Source organism: Aphis gossypii, unplaced genomic scaffold (assembly GCF_020184175.1).
Source record: "Aphis gossypii isolate Hap1 unplaced genomic scaffold, ASM2018417v2 Contig00349, whole genome shotgun sequence".
NCBI lineage: Eukaryota > Metazoa > Arthropoda > Insecta > Hemiptera > Aphididae > Aphis > Aphis gossypii.
In genome coordinates, this window is record NW_026083076.1 from 35,915 (window position 1) to 47,965 (window position 12,051).

General features: G+C 29.1%; 1 protein-coding gene across 1 annotated transcript; it reads left to right on the plus strand.

Moving 5' to 3' along the window:
* Positions 1-135: 135 nt before the first annotated feature.
* LOC126553867 (uncharacterized) lies at positions 136-1,090 on the plus strand. The gene is made up of 4 exons (XM_050208980.1): positions 136-282; positions 340-444; positions 479-953; positions 1,017-1,090. The coding sequence occupies exons 1-4, from the start codon at positions 141-143 to the stop codon at positions 1,045-1,047; spliced, it is 753 nt and encodes a 250-aa protein (XP_050064937.1). The 5' UTR covers positions 136-140; the 3' UTR covers positions 1,048-1,090.
* Positions 1,091-12,051: the final 10,961 nt, after the last annotated feature.

Sequence of the window (12,051 nt, forward strand, 5' to 3'; positions counted from 1 at the left end):
CACCATGGCTGGCTCCATACATAGCACTAAACACAGAGATGCGAAAAAAAGCAGCAAATGACTTTGAGAAAGACTTTTTCAAACTTTTAAATAATGCGGTTTTTGGGAAAACCATGGAGTCTATACGGAAAAGAATAAAAATGGAACTGGTGTCTAGTGATCGTCGTTTACAAAAACTGATAAATCAGTCAACATTCAAACACTGTACCACATACAATGAAACTCTAAATGCAGTTGCATTAGAAAACAAAATCATTGATTTTTGTAAACCTATTTATATAGGTAAATTACATTTATTTTAATTTTTATTGTTATATTAATATTTTAAATTTTTATCAGGTTTTGCAGTGCTGGAAATTTCCAAGTATTTAATGTATGACTATCACTATAACGTAATGCAGAAACATTATGATGATAAAATTGAGCTCATGTATACAGATACAGGTAAATTAGTATTTTTATTAATTTATTATTTTAGATTCATTGGTATACTATATTCAAACTGATGATTTTTACAATGATCTGTTGAACAATCCAAACTTGTTGAATCGAATGGATACTGCAAATCTACCCCGTGACCACCCGTGTTACATTGCTGAGAGAAAGAAGATTCCTGGGCTATTTTCTGATGAAACCGATGGACGTATTATGAGAGAGTTTTGTGCTCTCCGTGCAAAGTCCTACGCTTACATTTTAGAAGATAAGGAGAAAATCAAAGCAAAAGGAATCCGTGGACATGTTGTTAGAAACCACATGACTTTTCAAGATCATAAACGATGTTTGTTTGGTGATACCAGTTTGGAAGTAACAACGTCAAACGTCTCTATCCGTTCATTCAAGCACAAATTAAAGACCATCAAATCCGATAAATTAACTTATAACAGTTTTGATGATAAAAGGGTTATACTTGAAGACAAAGTACACACCCTAGCTCATGGACACTATTCTATAGAGTGAGTATATAAATATATATATATATTTTAATTATTTTTAATTAATAATTTTGAATTTTATAGGGAGGAACTCGAAGCAGAACTAGATAGTTAGTTTTTTGTAAATACTCCTGTATATATTTTTGTAAAGATTATGCCTGTAATATAATTTTTTTTTTGTAAATATATTTTACTATAAATTATTTCTTTGTAAATACTTCTGTATACATTTTTATACTTATTGAATTTTTGTAAATATTTTTTCTATAAATTATTTCCATATATTATATATTATATATATTTTTGTAAAGATTATTTTTTTAAATATTTTTTAAAGTATAGTAAGATTAGATAGAAATCAAACTCATTTTTAAAATAAGGTGAAATGTCTCTATTAATATTAATTAGTTGATTATTTTGTAAAATATCTCTATAGATATTAAATTGTTTGTAATAAAGTCACTTATCCTAATTCGAATCTTTTTAGTATTTTTGTTACATTGTTTCCTTTTCTCACATGTGTTATTCTTTATATTTTATCTCTGAAATCTGAATTAATAACAAAGAAAAAAATCATCATACATAGGTAAGTAGAAAAATACGTAAAAATATAGGTAATTTTTATCATTCCTTATTAAAAATAGAAATTCTAGAATTCATCAGCGTTAAATGTATAGCATATTGAACGATCATACACACACACACACACACACACACACACACACACACACACACACAACCGATTAATACCATCATCATCATAATCATCTTCACATAATACCTAATTGACAAAAATAAATAAATACTTTCATATAAACATCAACACATTTTGCTAAATTTCTTATAAAATCATGTAAAAACTAAAAATATCATAATTTAGATAAAATCATGTAATACTATCATAAATTTCAATGAATACACATATAAATAATACATATTATATTATTACATAAGTCGAAATGTCCTAAAGACCATGCAACATACATAAACCCCCATAGTTTCATTGAAACTAGTGTATTCTTCATCATATATTTAATGAAAACTTATTCAGAGTAAATTATTATCATTTTTTAATTTTACAGTAGTATACACACCATAAACCATAATTAGTTAACTATTACCAATAATTTATAGGTTAACTTGCTTGGCATAGGTAACGTATGAATTTTACAAAAATACCCAGAGACTATTTAAAACCATTTTTTCTTCTTAAATAAATATTTTTTATATAATAATTTTTACTAAAAAATCCACGTATTAAATCATCATTCTTGCATACTTCAATACAAAAAGTTATAAATATTTAATAATTTCGACAAAAACATGGACAATTTTCATCACACATTATTAAAATTAGTAATTCTCAGCTTCATTAGATGATAAATGTCTCGTATGATATTTAACTATACATGACTACACCATATGCATAACACGAACATATAAGTATCATTATTGTAGATTAAAACATACATATATGTTATAATTTCGTTAAAAATAGTAGGTACCTATATATTATATTTTATATATATTCTGTTAAACCTAACCTAACCCTATGGTACATGGAAAGCTCATAGATGGTAGGTAGGTACCTACAAAAAGAACATCTCAATATCAAAAAAAGTATTATATAAAAGTGTCTATAATATTATAATTAGAGAAGAGCACGAATTTTTGAACAGTTATAAAGTTTCAGATGGGTTGAGTTAGGTTAGTCTCTTTTGGGTTAAAAAAAAAAAAAAAATAATAATAATAATAAAGCCGGGAGACTGTACAAGAAGTAAACGTGCTTTTTTAGCATTTGCCGCTTCGTTTGAATTTTCCTTATGATATGAGCGCTTATGACCATTGCGAGATTGAACTGAAAAAAAATTAAAATTGTATTAATGAGAAAGAAAAGATAAATTGTTGTTAGAAATATAAACGTTTTTAGTAAAAATACCTGAAGAAAAATAAAGAATTTAAAAATAAAATATTGTGTGAGTGTTATCATATGGAAAATACGATTTTTAAAAATATACATTAATAAAATGAAGTAGGTATATTATCTATTATTACTTACATGTATATATATTATATAGCAAAAACAAATATTATATAGACCTCAGTTATAGTAATAATATACAACGTTCTTTTGTATAACATGAAATAATAGTAACAGTAATATAGGCTGGTGTTCGTAATGGTTTATTAAGATCTTTAGATAAATAGTATGTCTATTTATGTTTTTATTGGTATTATATATTAAATGTATATATGTTTTTCATAAAAAATAAGATATTCATATATATATATATATATATATATATATATTATTATATATTATGTATAATATGATCAAATATATTTATTAAAATATCTGTTTATACTTAAAAATATAATAAATTAAAATTATTTATGTATGTTTTAATAGCGTTGTGATAATAATCGTATGGAAATATTATCAATTAATATATTACTACATGAAAATTTATCAAAATTATTGAACAATTTTATGAACATTTTCAACATATATATATATATATATATACATCATCTTAACGGGATTAACTATAATTATGGGATTTATCAGGATTTTATCTAAATTATTATATGTTTTCCATGATTTTATACGACTTTGTATATTTTATTAATTGTTCTATTTTTTATAAAATAAAATAAGAACCTATGTTATATATAAAGTTATGAATAATATATTTACCATCATAATCGTAAATTTGTTCAGCTGGTTTAAACAAATCTTGAATTTCTCGCTTGGTTATGGTTGGTTGTTGTTGTTGGATTATAATATTTGAAAATGAAAATAGTATTATTTATTATTAATTTGATTATGAATATTTTATCTAATAAATTTGTAAATTTTTATTGTGAAAAAAAAAACTTACGATGTTTTTCTTTTTTATGTCTGATGAGGTTATCTCTTCGCGTGAATATTTCTGAGCAAATACTGCATACGATTTTAGTGGGTGATTCGTGTGACTTGGCATGTCTATGTAGATTTTTGATCAATGTAAAGGCTTTATCGCATACACAACGCGAAACAAGACTGTACCCTTCAACGAATATATGGGTAATGAATTATAAAAAAATTGTACTTTAAATAACAGTATGAAATAGTTAGGAACTTAGGAACTCTGAATTAACACGATTTGACACTTGAAGGGTAGTACATGGACTGATTTCATTTTGCTTCATGCACTACTTTTTTATTCACCGACAATACTCGAATATGACTCTGCAGGTCTGTACATGTTTGTATTTGGAACGGACTTGGTGACAGGGATACCACATCCCTCATTATGGGTTTGTTATGGACAATGTATGTCTGAAAAGGTTTAATGTATGTGAAGCTGTTATGTGTGTGTGTATGTGTGTGTGTGTGTGTGTGTGTGTGTGTGTGTGTGTGTGTGTGTGAAACATTCCTATGCATAACGTATGATTTAGCTAGGTACTTATTCGTAAATGAATAAAATAGGTATCGATATGTTAACTATATATAATATGTTTGATTGTTGTGTATGTGTGATGTAAGATTACTTATGTAATCTGTGTGTGTACTGCTTTTAGTATGTATGTGATGGTAAATATGTTATGTGTGTGTGTGTGTGTGTGTGTAAATAAAAGGGGAAGAAATATAATTGATTGGGAAGGGGAAAAATATTTGATGGTCAGGTGTCATATTTAGTCACAATCAGAATATTATATACATTATTTTTCTTCAAAAGGTAAGGGGTTTGAAGGAGAAGGTATAAAATATATACCGGTTACGTGTAGGATCTGGTGATGGTGTTGGGTTTATGCGTGTTGCGGGTTGCCTATATTGAGTAATTAATACAAGTTTGGGAGGAGCTGTGTAGTTGTTGCCTATACAGGCCATACCTATCCTTTTACATGTAAAATTTAAGGGGGGGAGGAGATCTAGAACTCTCATTTTACACCTACTATGGTATTAATTCGTTTTCCAAGCAATATTGTTTTGTACTATCTAATATGTATCAAAAATTTTCTCGCGTTCGTTATAAATTGTTAAATTAACATATGTCAAAAGTGTCCATTGTGTGTTTATGATCCTGACGGATCCTTTATTTTCAAAATAAAGTCCTGAGTGATTGCAGATATAAGAAATTTATCGGATCAGGTAATAAATAAAACAATTGAGGTAGATCATAAAACACGAATACAAGATTCATATTTGTTATTAAATTTATTATTAGGTCAGTATGCATTCGAGACCAATTATATATTGGAAATGATTAATTTAGCCAGGGCAGGTCAAATACATGCGGGAGTTTTATCTATCGAGGCATTACATGAAAGCATGAAAAAAATTAAATTATCATTACCTAAAGGTACATCGTTACCGATTGATATTGATAATATTGACCCATATAACTTGTATCAATTATCAGAGGTCAGTGTTGTGTATCATAATCAATTACTGATGTTTAATATTAAGAGACCATTAGATCAACAGAATTTTATTTTGTATAATATAATTCCGATGCCGATTAACATTAAAAACAAACAGTTCGCGTACGTACAAAATACGTATGATTATATTGCGATAAGTCCTTCTAATGAATATTTTACGACCTTTACACCACAACAATTAAACTCATGTAAAATATTAGTTAATTACTTTATCTGTTATGCTGTACAACCTATACATTCTAAAAATGCAAATACTAACTGTGAAATGGCGTTATTTACGAAACAAAAGGAAAAAACGCAAATGTGTAAATATTTATATTTTGAGTTATATGGAAGTATATTTCATAAATTAGAATTTAAGAACACGTGGATCTATACCGTAGTACACGAGAATTTAGTACTAACATGTGGGGTAGACGAAAGGTCAGAAAATATAGAGCTAATAGGAACAGGGTTATTAACAATCGAAGAACAATGTAAAGGGTATGCAAGCCAAAATATATTGCAACCAGTTACATCGGTGCAAAATTCGCAATTAGTAGATAATATAATACCGGAAACAAAAAAAATTACGGTTGATCTAAAATTAAAGCAGGATGCTACGTTTAGTTACCATCATTTAAAAATATGGGAAAAATTGAAAAACTACACGATTTGAATTCTATATCTAGTTCTTTGGATGACATAAATAAAGATATTGATTATCAAATTACAAAACAATCTGTACACGAGGTACACAAAAATTATAACTATATGTTTTATAGCATTGTAATTTTGTTTATAATCTTATTTGTTTGTAGCATGTTAAAAAAATATTGTATTGTTTCAACATCACCTCCGGAACCATTACGCGATTATAACCCTGTACATTTTGACGCAACCAGAGTAACTGATTTATATAAAAAAAAAAATTTTTGTATGAAACTATAATTGTTTTAGAATTTAGGCATAGTATTTAAGTTCTTATTGTATCAAAATATAATTTCATTCTAGGGATGGAGGAATGTAATAATCCTTATTATTAGTATATAAGTAATATGTAGAAGTATGTATGTACTGAAATTCGTTGACTTTGTTAAAAGTCCATATTATAGGAAAGCGTGTGCGCAGGTCAAAGGTGATGACTAGAAATAGAGTACACCTTGAGATCGTACGGACGTCATCATAATAAGGTGACTCCGAATAGCATAAATAGGAAAGTGTTAGACAAACTCGAGGAGTCGAATTCGAGAGACGACGAGAGTACCTATGTACTTCTAAATCCAGAACAGACGTTTGTTATGTTTTAATAAATAAATACTTTGAATAATACAAACAATTGTGTATTTTTATTATACATCTAATTCTATTTCGAGTGCTGAAGCGGACACGTTACAACAATACCTCTAAAACATTTATGCGGATTTTGCGAAGATTATAAAAAAATATTATTAAATTGCAATCAACAACTGATTTTAAATCGCTCGTCTACCGATTTAGACGCATTACGTATGACGCAAACCGGAAGCCCCGAAAACGTTGAAAAAATAAAAAAATTACGATTGAATTGATTAAAGTGATATGGAAGATGCCTATAATCAGAGTTAATGATAAAGAAAAATTAAAACTGTTGAAAGGGATAGATTCACTTAAAACGTTATCATGTGCGTTCAGAACCTGGGATTTATGTGAATATCCTGTACTACCATGAAATACTCCACATTCATGGACGATAAAGTCTAGCAGCTTGCTTGAAAAACCTAGATTTATTTTGTTTGGATTACAAACAGATAGAAAAAAAAATATAGAAAACGACGATAGGCGCTTTGACCACTGCCAACTAAAAAATCTTAAGGTACACTTAAATTCTGAAGTGTTTCCATATGAAGACTTTCGTGCTGATTTTAAAAATAATACCATCAGCTTACTGTATAAAGCCTATACAGACTTTCAAAAATCGTATTACGAGAGAGATTATTCTGAACCATTGTTTATCAAAAAATATTTTTCAAACATATGTTCCAATCGTCGTTGTCGATTTATCGCATCAGAAATATAACGTAAAAGCATCGACCATAGACCCACGAGTAGAATTTGAAACGGATACGGTTATTCCTGAGAAAACTGCAGCTTATTGTTTAATTTTACATGATCAGATTATAACTTATAACCCGACGAGAGGATCGCGACAGCAACGTGAGCTAGTTTTTCGGAGCAGTTATCACAGCTATTGTTATTGATAGTCATTATCATCATAAGATTGTTATCACTGTAACGTGCCACGTACAAGCAATTGAAAGATGTATTATGGAATGGATGTAGTCGTAAGAAATATAACCATCGAAATATTTCTAAGTGTTTTTATTCGGAAAATATTCTAAGTCCAATTGATTTAATAAATTAAACTGTGAAAAATATTCTAAGTCCAGGAGACATAAAGTATTAAACTGGGTGACGTGAAGGTGCTTGCTCTAACTCTGGTGGATCACGTCTGAAATGTGCCTAATCTGGGCCCCCTTATATATCATACAGGGACTCCCGCGGTACCTTCTGGTCCCTGATGGTCATCTGCACCTGCATCCGCTTCTTCCCACGCATTGCGTCATTCGCGCAACGTCGTGAGTCAATTATGTGTCTATAATCTTCTACCGGGTGGGTAATTACGTACCTAGTTTATTCTACCGGGTGGTAATTACGCATCCACACATTTCACCAAATAGCAATCATATAGCCATTATTTCTAGCGGGTAGAAAGCATACGTGTGATGATACCTTTTGATTAGTTATCTTTTACCTTTCATTTTAGGTCCCAAATTGTTGGTCTATACTCGATCATTACTTGCTTAACTGCTCACCCTTAGCATAATTATAGGGATGTTTGTTATGCCCCCTAGCGTTGTTGTTATTGTCGGTTACAGAATGTAATTTATATATTATATTTAATATAAGTATCAGAGCACGTTGCATCACTAAATATTAAATTTGAAAAAGTAGATGATCAATTTATTTCTTACTTGCTGGTTTTTAATTGTAAATAGTGTTTAAATCATAAGCTAACAAAAACAAGTTCATTAATTGTAAAGTCTGGTTCTAACAGCCCAAGTAGAAGCAATAGTGTAAAAAACATCTAGGTATCTAGGATTTTATTATACAACTACATAGGCCCCATAAAATGATTCTCACCAGGGTTCCACAAAACCTAATTGCAGCACTGTATCCAAGTCGCAACTATAAAGATCTTACTGATGGGTCAGTGCGATTTTAGGAATAACCGAAATTATATTATATAATACAAAAATTATTTATATTTTTTGAATATTCTTGGAGCCAAACATGTATACATTGTTTATATTGTGGGCTTAATGACATAGTTAAAATTAACAAAAAGAAAATATATTGTACCTTAAAATGTATTACTATTATTTGTGTAAGACAATCAAAAAATCAATAAAATTGAAAATTATGTAAATAAAATAATAACTTAACAAACTACCTACTGGTTCTAAATAAAAACTTAACGAATAGGTAACTATACGTGTTTAAAATGAAGGTAAATTGAAAATAAAACAAATAAGATAAGTATACGTCAAGTACTAAAACATTAACTATATGTAATTATGGTCAAAATTGGTGTGAATATTTTCAATATCCTCGCTGGCATGCAAAAGCCCTTGCACAATATTAATCTTTTCATTTGATGTAGGAAGAGACATGTTTAATGTAGTTAATAGGCGGCGGTTTTTCTTTGTTGAATAAAATTGTACTTGTTTCGTTATTTTTTTAATTCCAGGTTCCTTAACAGCTTCAGGATTTATATTTTGTTTCAAGCAGTGCTTTGTAGAATCGGGGGGCTACAATAGTCCGGAAAGAAAAAATACGGAAAGTACAATCCCGGAATTTAATATCCCGGACCGTAATATTCCGGAACGTAAAATTCCGGAATGTAAAATCCCGGACCGTTATTTACCGGAAGGTAAAATCCCGGAACGTAATACCCCGGAACGTAATATTACGGAATTTAAAACCCCAGAAAGTAATATTACGGAATTTAAAAGCCCGTAACGGTAAAAGTCCGGAAACTAAATAACCCGGAATGTAAAACGGGTCTGGGTCGAAATCCCGACTATTGTAATCCCGACATGTAAAATCCCGACAAACCATACCTCGACAAATCACAATACCGACAGTTTAAAATCCCGACAAACCATATCTCGACAAATCACAATACCGACAATTTAAAATCTCGACAAATCACAATACCAACAGTTTAAAATCACAATACCGACCAAATATATTTACATAATATTATCATGTTTATATTCGACAATTTTATTTAAAAACTCATTATTAAAATTATTATTATACAATTAAACACATTACATTACAGTTACATTATATTTACACTATTTATATTCGTCAATCATTATTTGATAATTTTATAATAATATATTCGGCATATGTGACCGCCGATTGTCATTGAACAAAAAAAAGTATAAAACTACATCGATATATTGTGAGCCAAACCCCGTAAAAAATCTAAGACACTCCTATTTGATCTATCTTTGTATACCGTCATTATTCTTTTCTCTCTGTCAATTATTTGTTTCTTCTGTTTTGGTTTTGGTTCTCCGCGATTAATACTTTCAATTTCTAAGTCAACTCTCTGTTGTTCCTTCTGAAGCTCCTCGATCATTGTATATACTCCAACATGAGGTTTACCAACCAAAGTTGACCAACGTCGATGCCAAGCTTCTACAATATTTTGCGTTCTAGGAATTCCATGGTCCATTAATTCTGACACAGACCAAAGTTTGGGTGGAAAAAGTGGGTCTGTGCGTATAATAGTACCATTTCTTTGGTTTCGTCGACGAATCCGGCCATGGACATAATTATCTTCAAACCATTGAACAACTTCTTCAGCTTCAGGAGGAAATGTCGCTTTAAGTTCATCAAATGCTGCAGGTATATTGTCAGGTGAAATAAAAGCCAGGGCAAGCATTTGTCTTATTTTCAAACTGAAATCTTCGTTTGTACCATATAAATTCACCAAGCCAGATGATTGAATTTTTCTCCAAGTACTTTGGGATAAATGAAAAAAACATGCCTTGTTTTTCACATTAGGAAACTCTGCTTTTGATGCCTTTATTGCTGCTTGTTCAAAATCAGTCATTATCCAATATGGATTTAGTTGCCCGCCATTATCTTCGCAAAAATCAATTAAGTCTTGAAAAAGACGTGTATATAGGGTTTCAGATTTTGATGACATTAAAGCATATGCTAGTGGTAAAATTTGAAAATTTTCTCCCCCTACAGGTGCATGTATGGTATATAGCTGTCTAAATATTGTCGGGACTGTCCAAAAAGTATCATCCATAATTAAATAACGAGCATGCGACAGTCGATGAATATTATTTTTATAACTCCCCACCAATTGTAGTTTTTAGTGAATCGGGAATTATTAGATCTTCTAATGATTGAGGTTGAGATGGCGTATTTTCCCTTCTAACACGCTTTATTTGTTGCCGTAGAGCATTCCTATTTGGCATGTATGGATGAGCAGTACTTGGCATATTTGTAACGCAACTTTGAATAATTTGGCAGGGTTGGTCATTGGTAGTTCGTGCTTGATCTTTTAAATTGCTAAGAGTAGTACATACATCAACCCTAGCTGCTTCAGGTGCGTGATTGTGATCAGAAAATTTACGTAATATATGTTTTTCATTGATAAGTATAGTGGTTGCACGTCCTATGAATGAAACGCAAAAATTAAAAATAATTTTTAATTATTACTTCAATTGTTTTTATCAATTAACATAATATTATTTCCCAAATGAAACTTATTAATTATTATTAATAACTTATTCATTATTTTATTTTAATTTTAAAATTGTATTATTTATTATTATTTAAATTATTAATAATTATTAATTCACGACCATTCGATAATATTGCATAGTGTTTATGAAATCAGAAATTATCATTTTCAACTACCTATTATATAGGTACTAACGTATCGTTATTACTTTTTAGTTATTATATAGTTTTATTTAATAAAAATAAAAATTTATTTTTGCACATTTTAGTTTCAAATGAATGATGGTTGAATATTAACTGAACTGTCTGAACTGAAATGAATTAAATAAAACGACTATTATGTATTTGTTAAAAATGAAATTATAGTGCAACCTGAATGTTTAGTTTTTAATAATTGGTAGGTATTATTTTATTACTACGAGTATTTTGTACTTTTGAGAAATTGTCTGTATTAAAAAATACAGTCGTACTTATATAATTAATAATTATTAAAATTTGTAAATGAACAAATTGTCGAAATACGAAGGAAAAAATGGAACTATTAAAAAATATGTACTCATGAAAATATAATATGTAAATAAAATATAGTTATTTTATTGGAAATCCCTTGAAACGAATTTATTACTTACCTAAATTAATTTATCAAGTTACAGTAAAAATATATATTTACATATAAATCCGAGCCCTAGTTATTATATTATATTATATATATTTATTGGATAAACGGTACCACATAATGAAAATGTACTCGAAATAATAACGTACACGGTACACGTAAATCACTTTATTTCATATCGTAATTATTTATCGATACGGTAATATCGATAAGAAATGTTCACAAACATAAACGTCCATAACGTGTATATTGTCAAATACCCATGAATAATTTTTTAAATTA